This window comes from Staurois parvus, unplaced genomic scaffold (assembly GCF_062004578.1).
Source record: "Staurois parvus isolate SC_StPar_1 unplaced genomic scaffold, SC_StPar_1.0 ptg000135l, whole genome shotgun sequence".
NCBI lineage: Eukaryota > Metazoa > Chordata > Amphibia > Anura > Ranidae > Staurois > Staurois parvus.
In genome coordinates this window covers 4,992,892-5,006,895 of record NW_028317931.1, presented here as the reverse complement: position 1 = coordinate 5,006,895, position 14,004 = coordinate 4,992,892, and the positions used below count along the sequence as shown (strand labels likewise).

The 14,004-nt window shown below is 42.1% G+C and overlaps 1 protein-coding gene across 3 annotated transcripts in view; it reads left to right on the top strand.

The window, feature by feature from the left end:
- Positions 1-14,004, top strand: part of USP28 (ubiquitin specific peptidase 28) — a 143,928-nt gene that overhangs the window by 103,220 nt on the left and 26,704 nt on the right. For all 3 annotated transcript variants that reach the window (XM_089673084.1, XM_089673083.1, XM_089673082.1), the window contains 3 exons: positions 6,511-6,689; positions 9,083-9,161; positions 13,851-13,930. In XM_089673084.1, the coding sequence (XP_089529210.1) occupies positions 6,511-6,689; positions 9,083-9,161; positions 13,851-13,930 (338 nt within the window). The remainder of the gene's footprint in view (positions 1-6,510; positions 6,690-9,082; positions 9,162-13,850; positions 13,931-14,004) is intronic.

The window sequence follows — 14,004 nt, the reverse complement described above, 5'->3', positions numbered from 1 at the left end:
ATCTATCCATTTATCCCTATGGAGGCTGTTGGATCCTACACCATGTGGCCTCAACTTCTGTCCATCTCTTCCAAGCTGCACCTATTAGGCTATCAATTTCCAGGGCTTCTAATGCCCATTGAGGTTCTGCCCTTTAATATTTCAGTGATGGAGCCAGTGCATAAATGGTACGGGTCCAATATGGAAAACCAGGTGACTCCTTTAGGAGGCACAACCTGCAGACTAATATGGGTACTTGCAGGTACCAAAAGTTCCTACACTTACATGGTATTACCTTAGAAATGTTTTTTGGGAAGTTAACTAAATGGTAATGTCCAGTAGCTGCTAAGAACAGCAAGTTATAGTTAAAGTGGTTCTAAAAGCAGAAGGTTTTTTACCTTAATGCATTAAGGTAAAAAACCTGTGTGCTGTTCCCCAACCCCCAGACCCCCCTAAACTGAGCCCCATCTCAATCCAGCGATTTGTATGAGAGCTGCAGCTCTCCCAGGTCTCTGCCTCATTGACTCACACTTTGTCAGCCAATGAGGAGAGGGGGTGGGGCTTAGCCCACGCTGTGTGTGACTGGACAATGTGAGCAAGCCAGCTCGAGTGTTCCCATGGCAAGAGGCACGCTATTGGGGACACTCAGCAGAGAAGAGGGAGACAGGGCCGCTGGCAGAATACCCAAAATGAAGAGGAACGGGGCTGCTCTGTGCAAAACCATTGCATTGAGCAGGTAAGTATAATTTTTTTTTTTTTAATTCCAATCTTTAGAATCACTTTGAATGCACGTTTCACTTTAGTCTATTCACAGTCATTGCAATAATTAGCCATGGAGGGAAACAAAGATTGGTGTTTAGTCATTTTTAGTAGAGAACTTTCATTTCAAATATTAAAACAGCTATTACATTTTAATAGATGTTATTTGGGACTCCTGTGGCAATTGGTTCCTGGTGCCTCTTATGTAGTAACGTTTATGGGTCATATATATATATATATATATATATATATATATATATATATATATATATATATATATATATATATATATAAAAATTTCTTTTTTTTTTTTTTTACTACAGCGTTAGCAATTCACTTAGCATCACCACCACTTTGCATTTTCTCAATGAATGCAAAGAGTTCTCTGAGTGCGGTGTAGAGGAGGGACGTTGACAACATGTTCACCACCATTTCCAAACAGAATGCTGTGCATTCATTGAGAGAGTGAAAAGTATTCTCTGAATTGCATCTGTGCTGAGACACCGGCACGGGACCCTGAAGCTAGCAGCATTTACTGTAGAACTACTACTACAGGGATTTCCAGCGTCCACATGGATCAACCAGGTATTGCACATACATACTGGCATTGGTCAAATCTAGACCACTGTAAATATGCAAAAAATAAAAAATCTATAAACTTCAGATTTAAAGGCAGCAAGTAAAAGCAAGGAGTTTTATAGTGAAGTTTCTGCTAAAATCAAGATAAAGTGCCTTTGCAGTGACTTTAATCTCTGTTAACCCTTTGACGCCGAGTGCACGCAAATATGCGGCCTCTCGGCAGCTGGGTCTTGGCTCTGAGGAGCTGCATATTTGCATACCAGATGTAAACAAAGGATGTGCCGAGAGCACTCCCAGTACATTCACTGGTGCCTCACGGAAAGGTCCCGATCACTACTTGCAGTCGGGAGCTTTCCAATCTTGTGACAGCCAATCACTTCGATCATATGACCCTAAAATCCGCCTCGCCTCCTGGCATCACAAACTCCTTAAATGGCCAGGAGTTGCTGGTGCCACGGGGTTAAAGTGGTTGTAAACCCTTACATATAATATCAACAAAAGTGCAGCGCTAGATAATAAAGTCTGAAAAAAAGTCCACTAAAGTCTAATTCATAAAAACGTGCCAGATGACAAGTAGAAGTCAATGGTGGTAATCCGTGAAGAAAAGCAGAAATGCGCACTCACCAGAAGACAGATATAAGTAAGCGGTATGCATCAAAGCCCATGGATCCTCAATCAAGGAGAAAACTGGTCTGGTCAAAATGGGTTGATCTTCCCTCAAGGATGCAGAGCTTATCCAAAACAGATCCAGGTAGCCAGAGGTCTCCTACAGCTGGATGGACGGAAGCAGTCACCTGCTTAAAGGGGGTCTTCCTCCTCTTGGTAAAGGCCTGAATTCTCAGTAAAGGACTCTGCAAAAAGGTACTCTTATGATTGGTGTCTTGATCTACTCTCTAGTGCAATCCTCCTCCTACTGCCTAAACCCTTACATATACCCAGTGAAGTGACTGGCCCCAGGTAATACACAGAGATGAAACAAATCCTCCTTCATAAGTTACGTGGAGAGAAAAATGGAAAGAGGCGCCTTGTAAGTGCAGAGTATTACAGTTTAATAAGCCACAAAGAGTAAAAAAACTCACAATATTGAATTGATTTAAAAGCCCATCAATGGAAAAAATCTTTTTTCTTTATGCTCATAGAGTTGGCTTACTCTGGGATGGCTGCCACCTAAGCGGTTACACAGCTATGGATTTTATTGGACTTATGGACTTTCTGTACATTTGTTCTATGTAACCACTAAATATGAGCCACTAGCACGCTGAGAGTTTTTCATATTGTTGTTCTTTCATAAGTTACACTTGTTTATCTGCAGTCTTCTCTACATCTGTTCAAAATCCAGAATTTATAAAGCTTGTCTAAACTTTCAGAACGTAGGGGGCGGAGAGCTTAAATTGCACACTGCAGAGCTCAGTGAGGGGAGCTGTGTGAGCTGATTGGAGGAAAGGAAACACCTTCCTTCCACAGAAACAGGGCTGAGGCTGTCCATCACAGGCTGTGTGCTGGAGGTCCCTCCCCTGTCACCTTTTCTCTTGGTGTCACGAAAACTTGTCAGAAGTGACTCATGCTGATAGAGTAATGAAGCAGCAAACAGAAATGACACTTGGTGCTCTTAATTGAAACTAGTACACACTATAGAGGGATATGCTTTGTTCATATTTCATGTCCAAGGTTTACAACCACTTTAAATGGTAAACCAGAGTCTATCATGGAGATATTAGTAGGAGTTAGAAGAACACTTGTAGTATATTTTACAAATTCTGTATAGTGGAAGAAAAAAAATGTATAAAAAGAAAAAAATCTCTTAACCATGAAGATTTTTTTTTCTAATTTTGAATTTACAGGAAATTAAATGGCATTTTGAAAAAAAGTTTTCCTTTAAATTCTAAAGAGAAGTTACAGAGGCCCCTTGGAATAATATGTAAAGAGATTCAAAGCCACCAAACCAGCCTATCTCTGACAGAACAGAAGCCGGGCCTTGCTCAGGCGTTCAGAGGGGACCAGTTTGTAAGCCTTTCAGCATACATGGGGTGGTAAAAAAAATAAATAAATAAATAAAAATCCTGGTTTTGTGTGCTGGCACATGTGTGGGCTTTCTGCCACCTTAGAGCGTTTACATTTGCTTGGAATTTTTAGCTGCTCTTGTTCTGTGAAAAGCACTGTCAGCGCCACTATTGTTCCATCTGCAAAAACATGCAAATTTGTTTTGGAGCTTGTGGAACATCTATTTTTGTCACCACATGCATATGCAGAGAGCCGCTTGGGTTCCAACAAGATAATTTTAGGCTGTGCCATGCAGAATCATCCCGCGCTTGACGTAAATTGGTTTTCAGCCCTGAAAAGGTAGCAGATGATGTCTGTAGCTTTTTTTCAAAGAAGCTTTCACTTTGAGGCTCAAAATCCGTTTTCAAACAGACATATTCATTCCCCTGTCCTGGTAATTAAGTAGCTACACCTTGAAGCTGGAGAGACTGCAGTCCTTGGATCCGGCTTTTGCTCACTGTACACCTTCCGTCAATGTAGCAGCCAGTGGCATTTTATTGGGATAACTTGAAAATCCTGATTTGCAAAAGTAATTGTTTAACTCTGTGACTCCCATTTAAATTAAGTTTTTCTTATGTGTGCATTTTGTTTCTGCTCCAGTTGTATATTATTTTCTGAAATTCTACTTGTCATTCTCTTTTTTTTTTTCTTTTTTGGAACTCCCAAAATATGTCGGTCACAAAACTTACTCGCCACCAGTTGCCCTACCCAACCTTGCCCAGGTCTGCCCCAAACCCCACCCCCAGCCTGCCCCCAACCATGCCCCCTTAAAGCTTATGAAATTAAATTTTTCTTTAGAATAAATAGTCCGAAATATAAAACTGTACACAGTAATGTATATCCCAGCTCCCCTGTACTCCATTATAGTGATATGACATGTATACAGTAATCATTACTGTATACATGTCATATCACTATAATGGAGTACAGGGGAGGGGGATATACATTACTGTATACATGTCATGTCACTATAATGGAGTACAGGGGAGCTGGGATATACATTACTGTATACATGTCATATCACTATAATGGAGTACAGGGGAGCTGGGATATACATTCTGTATACATGTCATATCACTATAATGGAGTACAGGGGAGGGGGGATATACATTACTGTATACATGTCATATCACTATAATGGAGTACAGGGGAGGGGGATATACATTACTGTATACATGTCATATCACTATAATGGAGTACAGGGGAGCTGGGATATACATTACTGTATACATGTCATATCACTATAATGGAGTACAGGGGAGGGGGATATACATTACTGTATACATGTCATATCACTATAATAGGGGATGTATTTTGTTGTGAGGGATATTTTGTCGCCGGCTTGAGGGGATCTATTTTACTGTTCTTAACAAACTTCATACAAATCACTTCTCAACCACAAAATGATACTTGGCTCTGCATTCTCTATAAGTGTCAGTACAGGGAGATGTGTAGGGGTGGGGGGGGGGGGGGGGGGGGACAAGGGGTGATGCTGAGTGGTGGGTATTGGGATGCCCCTCCATTGGATTCAGGTGTTACAATCCCCTCCATGGCCACAGTTGTATAAAATCAAGCCCCTAGGCATGCAGACTGCTGCTACAAACATTTGTGCAACAATGGGTCGCTCTCGGGAGCTCAGTGAATTCAAGTGTGGTCCCGTGATAGGTTGCCACCTGTGCAATAAGTCCATCTGTGAAATTTGGTGGAGGGGGGATTAAGGTATGAGGTTGTTTTTCAGAGGTTGGGCTTGGCCCCTTAATTCCAGTTAAGATAACTTTTAAGGTGTCAGCATACCAAGACATTTTGGCCAATTTCATGCCCCCAACTTTGTAGGAACAGTTTTGAGATGGCCCCTACTTGCTTTAACATGACTGTGCACCAGTGCACAAAGCAAGGTCCATAAAGACTTGGATGAACGAGTTTGGGGTGGAGTTCTGACCTCCGCCTGATTAGAACATCTTTGCAATGAATTAGAGTGGAGACTGCGAGCCAGGCCTTCTCCTCCGATGACCGTGCCTAACCTTACAAATGCTCTTCTGGAAGAATGGGCAAACCTTCCCATAGACACCCTCCTAAACCTTGTGAACAGCCTTCCCAGAAGAGTTGAAGCTGTTATAGCTGCAAAGGGCGGACCAACTCAATATTGAACCCTACAGACGAAGACTGGGATGCCATTAAAGTTCATGTGAAGGCAGGCATCCCAGTACTTTTACCAATATAGTGTGTATGTATTCCAGGTACTTATTTAGCGCTGTGAGCATGCATATATGTTGTCAGGATTATACCAAAGAACACAAAGGACAAGCACCATAGTGTAAATCCAATTTTACATTTTACTTGCAACAAAGAGAGGTACTTGCATTAAACAGAATATACGAGCAAAACAAAAAAACAGCCACTGCTCAGTCTAGTAGAATGATGTCTGCACAGGTTCCACCCCATCATGTTTCGTCTCAGAACACGTTCACAAGGACCTGGCTCAAAGGGCTGCTCCCGTCCCCTCCCCAGCCCGGCACTCCAGTGGCCCAGAATTGAGTGACCAGTGGCCATGTGATCGTTCAGCTCAGTCTTAGAGCTGGAGGTGCGGGGGGGAGGGGTGGTCAGCTGCAACATTGGACCAATGCTGCAGCCATATAGTTAAGTGTTTGTTTTTTTGGCCATCCCACACTTCTACTTTAATACCTGGTGTTCTGGCAACTAAATGTTATTTATTTAGGGATCACACCTACTTTCAGATTGGTTATTGTGCATGTAGTAATGAGTGCTGTGGGATACGTGAAGATCTAACCATATATAATCTCGAGCTATGAAGCATGATCTTCGTTGTAAAGCTATTCTTGGTACACATGCTGCTTGCTATATTAATTCTCCTTATCCTGTTGTGATATATAAATCACATAACACAGGTGTGTGTGCCTTGTTTATATGCTTGAGATGTTGAAAAGGAAATATAGATCTTTTGCTTTTTATGCAGTTTTGGTGCCGTTTTCATTTTGTAGCATTTTATTATATGTTAAAATATGCAAACTTGGCAATCGCACTGTGGCCCAACTGCAGCTTGCATACACCTAAAGCTATACATCAAGTGACTAAAATGAATTTATATTTGAATGGTATTAGAAAGCTCTTTTAACAGTTGGAGTTCCTCTGTAGGCATTCCATGAAGAATATTCCCGACTCTGCAAACTTGCCGAGGAGCAGCCTTCTCCATCCAGTGACCCTCGCTTGCAGCATGTGCTGGTCTACTTCTTTCAGAATAAGGCCCCACAACGTGTGATTGAGCGCACGTTGCTGGAACAGTTTGCAGATAAGAATCTCAGCTATGACGAACGGTGAGTCGAACGAGTCTGCATTTTTTTTTTTATGCTTCTATTGTTGAAGTACCAACATGTCTTGCTTCACAATGGTAGGTTTACTGTATATAGATGTCTCTCAGTGACAAATTACACATGACCCCCTTCACATAAATGCACATGTAGTTTGGGATGCCTTCAAGTATTGCCCAACCAATATACATGTCCTTTTCTTTGGCATACTCCTCACTTATGTCTGTCTTCATTCGGACGTTGCTCTTGGCTTTTCGTAGATTCCGCATTCCACCATGTGTAGTCATCTATGCTACAGAGTTGAATGGAGTCGGGTCTGTTCATATAAACCAGGGTTCCTCCAGAGGTTGCTAGGGGTTCCTTGAGTAATTTCTGCCTTTCAGATAAGCTCCTACTGATCCTTTTTAGATATGTATAAGGTAACGGGTGTAATTCCAGTGACCATAAGTGTAAGGAACATTCTGTCCACTGACCATCGCACTAATGTAACGGGGGTTGTAGATATAGCCATTTTTAGCAGGGGTTCCCTGAGACCTGACAGTTTACTTCAAGGGTTCCTCTGTGTTGAAAAGTTTGGGGAAGGTTGATATAAAGGATGAGGAATAATCCATAGAGGAAAGGGTTGGCCCTGTCTTCTGTCCACTGTACATAATAGTTTTCTCTTTACAGCCCTACTTATGACTTTGATAGCCTCTGTGTGCAGTAGCTCAGGCAATGTTTTGCTCCTGGGCAATCTAATATGACCACGTAAGCAGATTGGTTTTTGTCTGAATGTCTATCATATAACACATTTTTCTGTTACTTAGTAGATGGATTTGTTTCCGTTTTCTTCAAGGGTCTGTCAAGCCAACATTTGTGGTTATTGGCTCTTTCATTTCTCAGTAACTCCAGCAGCACCGTCCTTTTCTGATTCTGAATAGCTATGCAATCAGCAAAGTTCATGTTCCCTGCTCATAGGGAGCTCTCGTGCAGGGAGTGTGTTAGAGCTCTGCATTGAGCCCACTGTTGTAAAGTCTTGTTTTAATTGTTTTTTTAATAAATATGTTTATACTTACCTGCTCTGTGCAATGGAACCGCACAAAACTGTCCTGATTCCGCCTCTTGGGGGGTCTCCTGCCAGTGCTCCTGGCTCCCCCGCTGCTTCTTCTTCTGGCTCCACTTCGCCACTATAGGTAGCTCCTTCCTATCTCGGCACTCCTGCATGCTCGATCCTGAGCCACGCTGCCTGTGTCCATTGACAAACAGTGAGCATCGACCCTGCTCCCTCATCACAGGATTTGACTGACAGCAGCAGGAACCACTGGCTCCCACTGCTCTCTGCAAAGCCGGGGAGAAGAGTAGAGAGCCGCTGCACTAGATTGAGTGAGTGAGTGCTCAGGTAAGTTTTTATAGCTTAACCTAAACATTTTTTACCTTAATACAAGGAATACATTAACGTAACAAAATGTTTAGGCTTTACAAGCACTTTAAATGTCCTTATCTGCAGCATGCTGGCAGGGGACAGGCTTTTCTTCTCAGGCTGTGGGTGCTTTCTGAGGCTAGGTTTGCACTTGTGCAGCTCTGTGAGCCATGTTTTGTGCAGGCATGGCAGCCCATTCATTTGAATAGGCTGCTGTGTCTTCTGAAACCTCAGGGAAAAGGGTCCCTGCACCATTTCTGAAAATGCGGCCCACACGAAATCTCAAATGCAGTGCAGTTCCCAGTGCATGGGGTGGCATTAGAATTAATGGCACCCCCACACATCTGATCGGCGGTGCGTTTTTCGCTGCGGGCGGCTGCGGGAACCACAGCGGACACCACCCGCACAAGTGTGAACATATCCTAAAGAAGAATTGTAAGACTTTTGCACACATTTGTTTTGATGCACCTGAAATGTATACAGCTGATTTTAAAGTAGAGATTCAATTGAGTTTTAAATTACAAGATGACTTTTATCATTTAGCCTTTTTTAAATTGGAGCTAGCTATTACTTTCATTATGTTTGCAGTTTGTAGTTCCATCAGGGGCGGACTGACCATTTGGAAACTCGCGCACGGCCCGAGGGACCGGGGTCAGTAGGGGGCCCCATGAGATGCCCCTGGTACCTTTTTCATAGGTTTTTTTTGAGTTTGGGCATGGACACAGGGGCCCCATGATTCCCTATTGCCCGGGGGCCCCATGAGTTGTCAGTCCGCCCCTGAGTTCAATACATCCCACTCAAGACCAGTTTTTTAAATTATGTCAAGCTAGAAAATCTGCCATAATACATTCAGCACAGACATGGCTAGATATATGCTATGTACTGCATTTGCATGTACTGTAGGTCCTTGTAACATAAAGGACTACCTGTGCCAAAAAGCCGCACCAATTAGTAATAAAATATTTCAATTCATTCTTAATCTCTTGATTTCCCTCTTTAGATCCATAAGCATTATGAAGGTGGCTCAAGCGAAGCTAAAAGAGATTGGTCCAAATGACATGGATATGAAACAGTACCAGGTTACGTTTTTATGCTTGTCTCTATTACTTTCTTATTTGTTGATTTTTGTGTGCCGTGTATACACAATGCAATTGATTTATGAAACTTGGAGCACAAGAAGGAGCAGCCTTTTAAAGCTGAACACCAGGCACATATTAAAGACACAAATGGATGCACCTCTGTAATGGTTAAAATGTAACTAAAGTCAGAATTTTTTTTTTTTATTATTAAAAAACCCACAAACATGTTATACTCACCTGCTCTGTGCAATGGTATTGCACAGAGCGGCTTGATCCTGCTCTTCTCCACCTGCTGCCGATCTTGGCTCCTCCTCTTCTTTGTGTGTCTCCATAGCTAGCCATTTGCTAGGGGGAAACTGTGCACGCTTACTCCCGACCTGTGTTTCTATGGAACCGCACTCCATAGATACACACAGCGAGACTTGCCCGCTCCCCCCCTTCCTCTTCACTGCATTTGATTTGACATCCAGAAAAAAACATTGAAGGGACGGCAAGGACCTCACCTAATTTAATCTCAAAAGATGATAAACGGATATCTACAACAAACAGCTTCTCACTATTTTTATACCCTATTTCAACATAAAAACATTTTTGCTAAAACAGATCTTTTCCAAAAGTGGGAATCTGACTTGGGGAAATCGTACACTGACTCTCAATGGGTACAAGTGTGCCGACTAACCTACAGAGTGACTCTCTGTTCCACACTATGGGAACTATCCCAAAAACTCACACTGAGATGGAACCTGACTCCAGACAAGACTGCACACTTCAAAGGTCAAACATCCAATTTTGCTGGAGACATTGTTGGCAGAAAGGAGACAATTTTTGCTGTAAGATCAAATCTTTTTGTACTTCCATATTTCTGATATTTCCCATATCTTTGTCCCTCCATCTCCTAGCCTGGCATTATTGAATCTAGATGCAGATATTCTACCAAACAACACAAGACATACAATCTTACATATTCTTCTAGCAGCGAGACTTAGACGCTGGAAAGTACCTTCACCTCCTACGACTTCAGACACATTAGATCTGACTTGACTACATTGTTCATATGAACACATGATGTCTACAAGTGTAGGAAGACTAGCTCAAATGAATATACTGTGGCAACCTTGGCATAACTGGAAATTGAATAACCCTTTATTTCTGTCAGATACAATTTGGGAGTACAGCATTGATACTGGCATTCTGCACCCTTCTATTTCCCTTCTATATGTAGATTGCGTAACGGTCTACTACTGTAATCCAGGCTATAGACGGGTCGAAAACCGGCCATTTTTAAAAAAAAAAAAAAAAAAAAAATCAGTCGTTCAATAGGCCGACGTTTCTACCAACGGTAAAAAAAATCAGCCGATTTTCATCCCGTCTACGGCCGGCATTTAATTACTTCTGTCCCTGCAGAGAGCTCCGCTATTATATTTGACATGAAAAAGTATTGCGGTTGCAACAATGTATGTATTTGTATCCATTTCAGATACCGATGTTTTTATTCAGATACAAATAGATACATTGTTGCAACCGCAATACTTTGTCATGTCAAATATAATAGCGGACTGGAATTCTTCTTCTTTTTCTTCTTCTTTTTCTTCTTTGTCTTCTTCTTTGTCTTCTTCTTTGTCTTCTTGTTCCTCTTCTTTTTCTTCTTCTTCTTCTTGCAGGTCACATCTCATGCGCAGATTTTTTATCAGTAAAAAGATCGACCGATTTTCTCATCATTGCCGGGAAAATCGACCGATCGGCAAAATTGGCCGATTTTTTTTATTTCTTCCAACTTCACCAATTTAAAAAAAAGGGCCAAAATCCCAGAAAACGGCCGACCAATTAACCTACTAACGGTGCGAAAATCGGCCGATTTTCGACCCGTCTATGACCTGCATTAGTGTTAGTACACCATGAGCCATGTTAATCTTGATAACTGTGATACTCCTTTACCAATAAGACCTACATAATTCAATGTTTAACAGTACAAATACTCATCACAAAGAAATATGTACTATTTTGTATCAGTATTTTTGATATTTTGACACTACTTTTGGCTATAATACACTCTGTATGAAATGAAAACTCAATAAAATTCATTGAAGGGAAAAAGATGGTAAACATAAAAGCAAGCTGTTATACCATAAGCTATTCTACCGCTGGCTCACCTGTAGAATCAATTTGTGTGATCCCAGTAACTCAGCAAAATATAGACCAAAACCTCTGGGCCAAAAGGAAAGTTACAAGTGGAACCATGCAGGATATGTAGTAAAGGGTTTATTGAGAAGAAGTATATAAAAAAAGTATTGACAAATAAAAAAGAGCTTAAAAACCACTATCCATCACCACAAATACTAAGAAGACAACGTTGTCTCATCACCAAGGCAGCTGCTCATCTGACCCGCACACAATCCTACATATCAAATTTTAATAAGTGTGGTAAGTGAGTGATAGCAGTTACCTGGTCTTGCAAGCTGTCAGACTGTAGGGGTGCATTCAGTGGATATCCACCATTAAAGTGAGCCTGCTGAGTGACACATGCAGTGCTCCTATGCCACACTGTCTACGTCTGTCCCGGCTTGCACACACTCAGTGAACATCTATGTTGCCCGAGTCCCCCCATGCAGTAATGGGGCATCTTCAGCACTGAAGCGTCTAGGACAGGGGTAGGCAACCTGCGGCTCTCTAGCTGTTGTGGAACTACATTTCCCATGAGGCATTGCAACATTACAAAAGTGACAATTACAGCTATGACTTGCAGAGGCATGATGGAACTTGTAGTCCTGCAACAGCTGGAGAGCCGCAGGTTGCCTTCCCCTGGTCTAGGAGATCGTAGCAGCCAGAATGGTACCCTCTACTGCCCCTAGGTGAACGGCGGAGGTATTGCAGTGTTGCTGTGCTTCCCTGCTGATGCAGACAGATGATGGCTGGACTCTATGGGATTTATTTACTAAAGCTGGAGAGTCCAAAATCAGACTCCCTTCTGCATAGAAACCAATCAGCTTCTAACCTCAGCTTGTTCAATGAAGCTTTGGCAATGAAACCTGGAAGCTGATTGGTTTCTATGCAGAAGGGAGTCTGATTTTGGACTCTCCAGCTTTAGTAAATAAACCCCCATAGGTCTGGGTGAGCTGCGACTATGGTTATCCTGTAATAAGTCTACTGTGTCCCTTTCTTTACATGCTGGACTGAAAATGAACAAACGGGCGCACTCTCATCGTGCATTACCGTGGTATAACACGTATTTATTAAATGGAAAGAGAATATATACTCACAAACCAACGTGATAAAAGGCAGTAAAAAGTGGTCCACAAGGACAGTCACAATACATCTGTGTCTAATGGTGCAGATAACTAACGCGTTTCGGGAGCTAAACCCCCTTCCTCAGAGCTCTAGTGGTCAGATTCCCCGATCTTAAAAGGGCAGCACCTCTTCGGTTGGCATTTTGGCATCGCCTTGGTTGTATGAAGACTGGAGCGCTGGTTTCGTTCGTTCATCTTTTGGACTGAAAATGAGGCTGCTTAATTCTTGCCGAATATTACAGGCCATCCTGCTGCCAGTGTACAGCACCGACCTTGGATTGCCCTCTCCATCATGACACCCATTGGAACATTCCTGTCCGCATACTTGGCCAATTGACACTTTTTTAGGTTTCAGATTCACTTTAGACTCCTATTGTTTATAGCATATGTTATTAGAGACGGGTCTTTTATGACCCCCTGGCAGAGACTCAGGTGGAGATAGTGTGGCGTAGGAGCATTGCATGTGATTTTAGTATGGCTTTAATACAGTAAATGTTGTTTGGTTTTTTTTTTGTTTTTTTTTTATTGCTAGCAGTGTAAGTACCTGAATTTTGGTTTATAGGGCTCTGGTAGTCTACTGTACTGCGGAGCTCACATGGGGGGAGAAGGAAGCAGCACAAGGAGCTAATTAGGTGTACTGTAGTGCACAGAACATACTGTTGGGACACCGCAGAGTGATATAACTGCTAGCAGTGATCTTTGCATTCCGATGGCAAGGAAACCTCCCACTGTCAGAAAACAATAGCTCAGTGTTACAGATTTCCCCATCAGCCCCTAGTTGAAGGAAAGAAAATGTCATAATTTATGGCTAGCTTAAAGTGGTTGGAAACCTTTACATATAGCCAGTGAATTGACTGACTGGCCTCAGTTGATACACAGAGAAAAAAACAAATCCTGCATAAGTTGTACCTGTTTATCTGCTTCCATCTTTCCCCTAGATCCATTCAAAGTGCAGACTCTACACAGGATCTCTCAGCTCTGAAAAGCAGGGGGCAGGGAGCTGAAGTTACATCAGTGAGGAGAGCTTTGAGAGCTGATTGGAGGGAAAAGACACACCCCCTTCACACAGGAACAGAGCTGAGACTGTCAATCACAAGCTGTGCCCTCCCCTGTCACCATTTTTCTCTTGGTGTCAGGAAAACCTTTCAGAAGTGATTAATGCTGATAGTAGAGGAATGAGGTAGCAGGCAGAAATAACACTTAGTGCTTTGGATTGAGACAAGTACACACTATAGAGGGATGTGCTTTGTTCATATTTCATGTCTGAGGTTTACAACCTTTTAAAGTAAACTAAATGCTGGTCAGTTAGGTTTCAGATGCACTTTAACACATTGTGTACAAAGGTTCAGCTCTCAGTACGTGACTTCTTCTGTGAAATTTAATAAAGTCTGTCTTCCTTGTATAGAAATGGCATGAAGATTACAGCCAGTTTCGTAAGGTGTCTGTCTATCTTCTAACAGGACTAGAGTTGTACCAGAAAGGGAAGTAAGTAGCTGTTTTAAAATACCCAAATACCCCTCTTGTTAATTCACATGTATTTCTGTCTTGTAACTGATCCA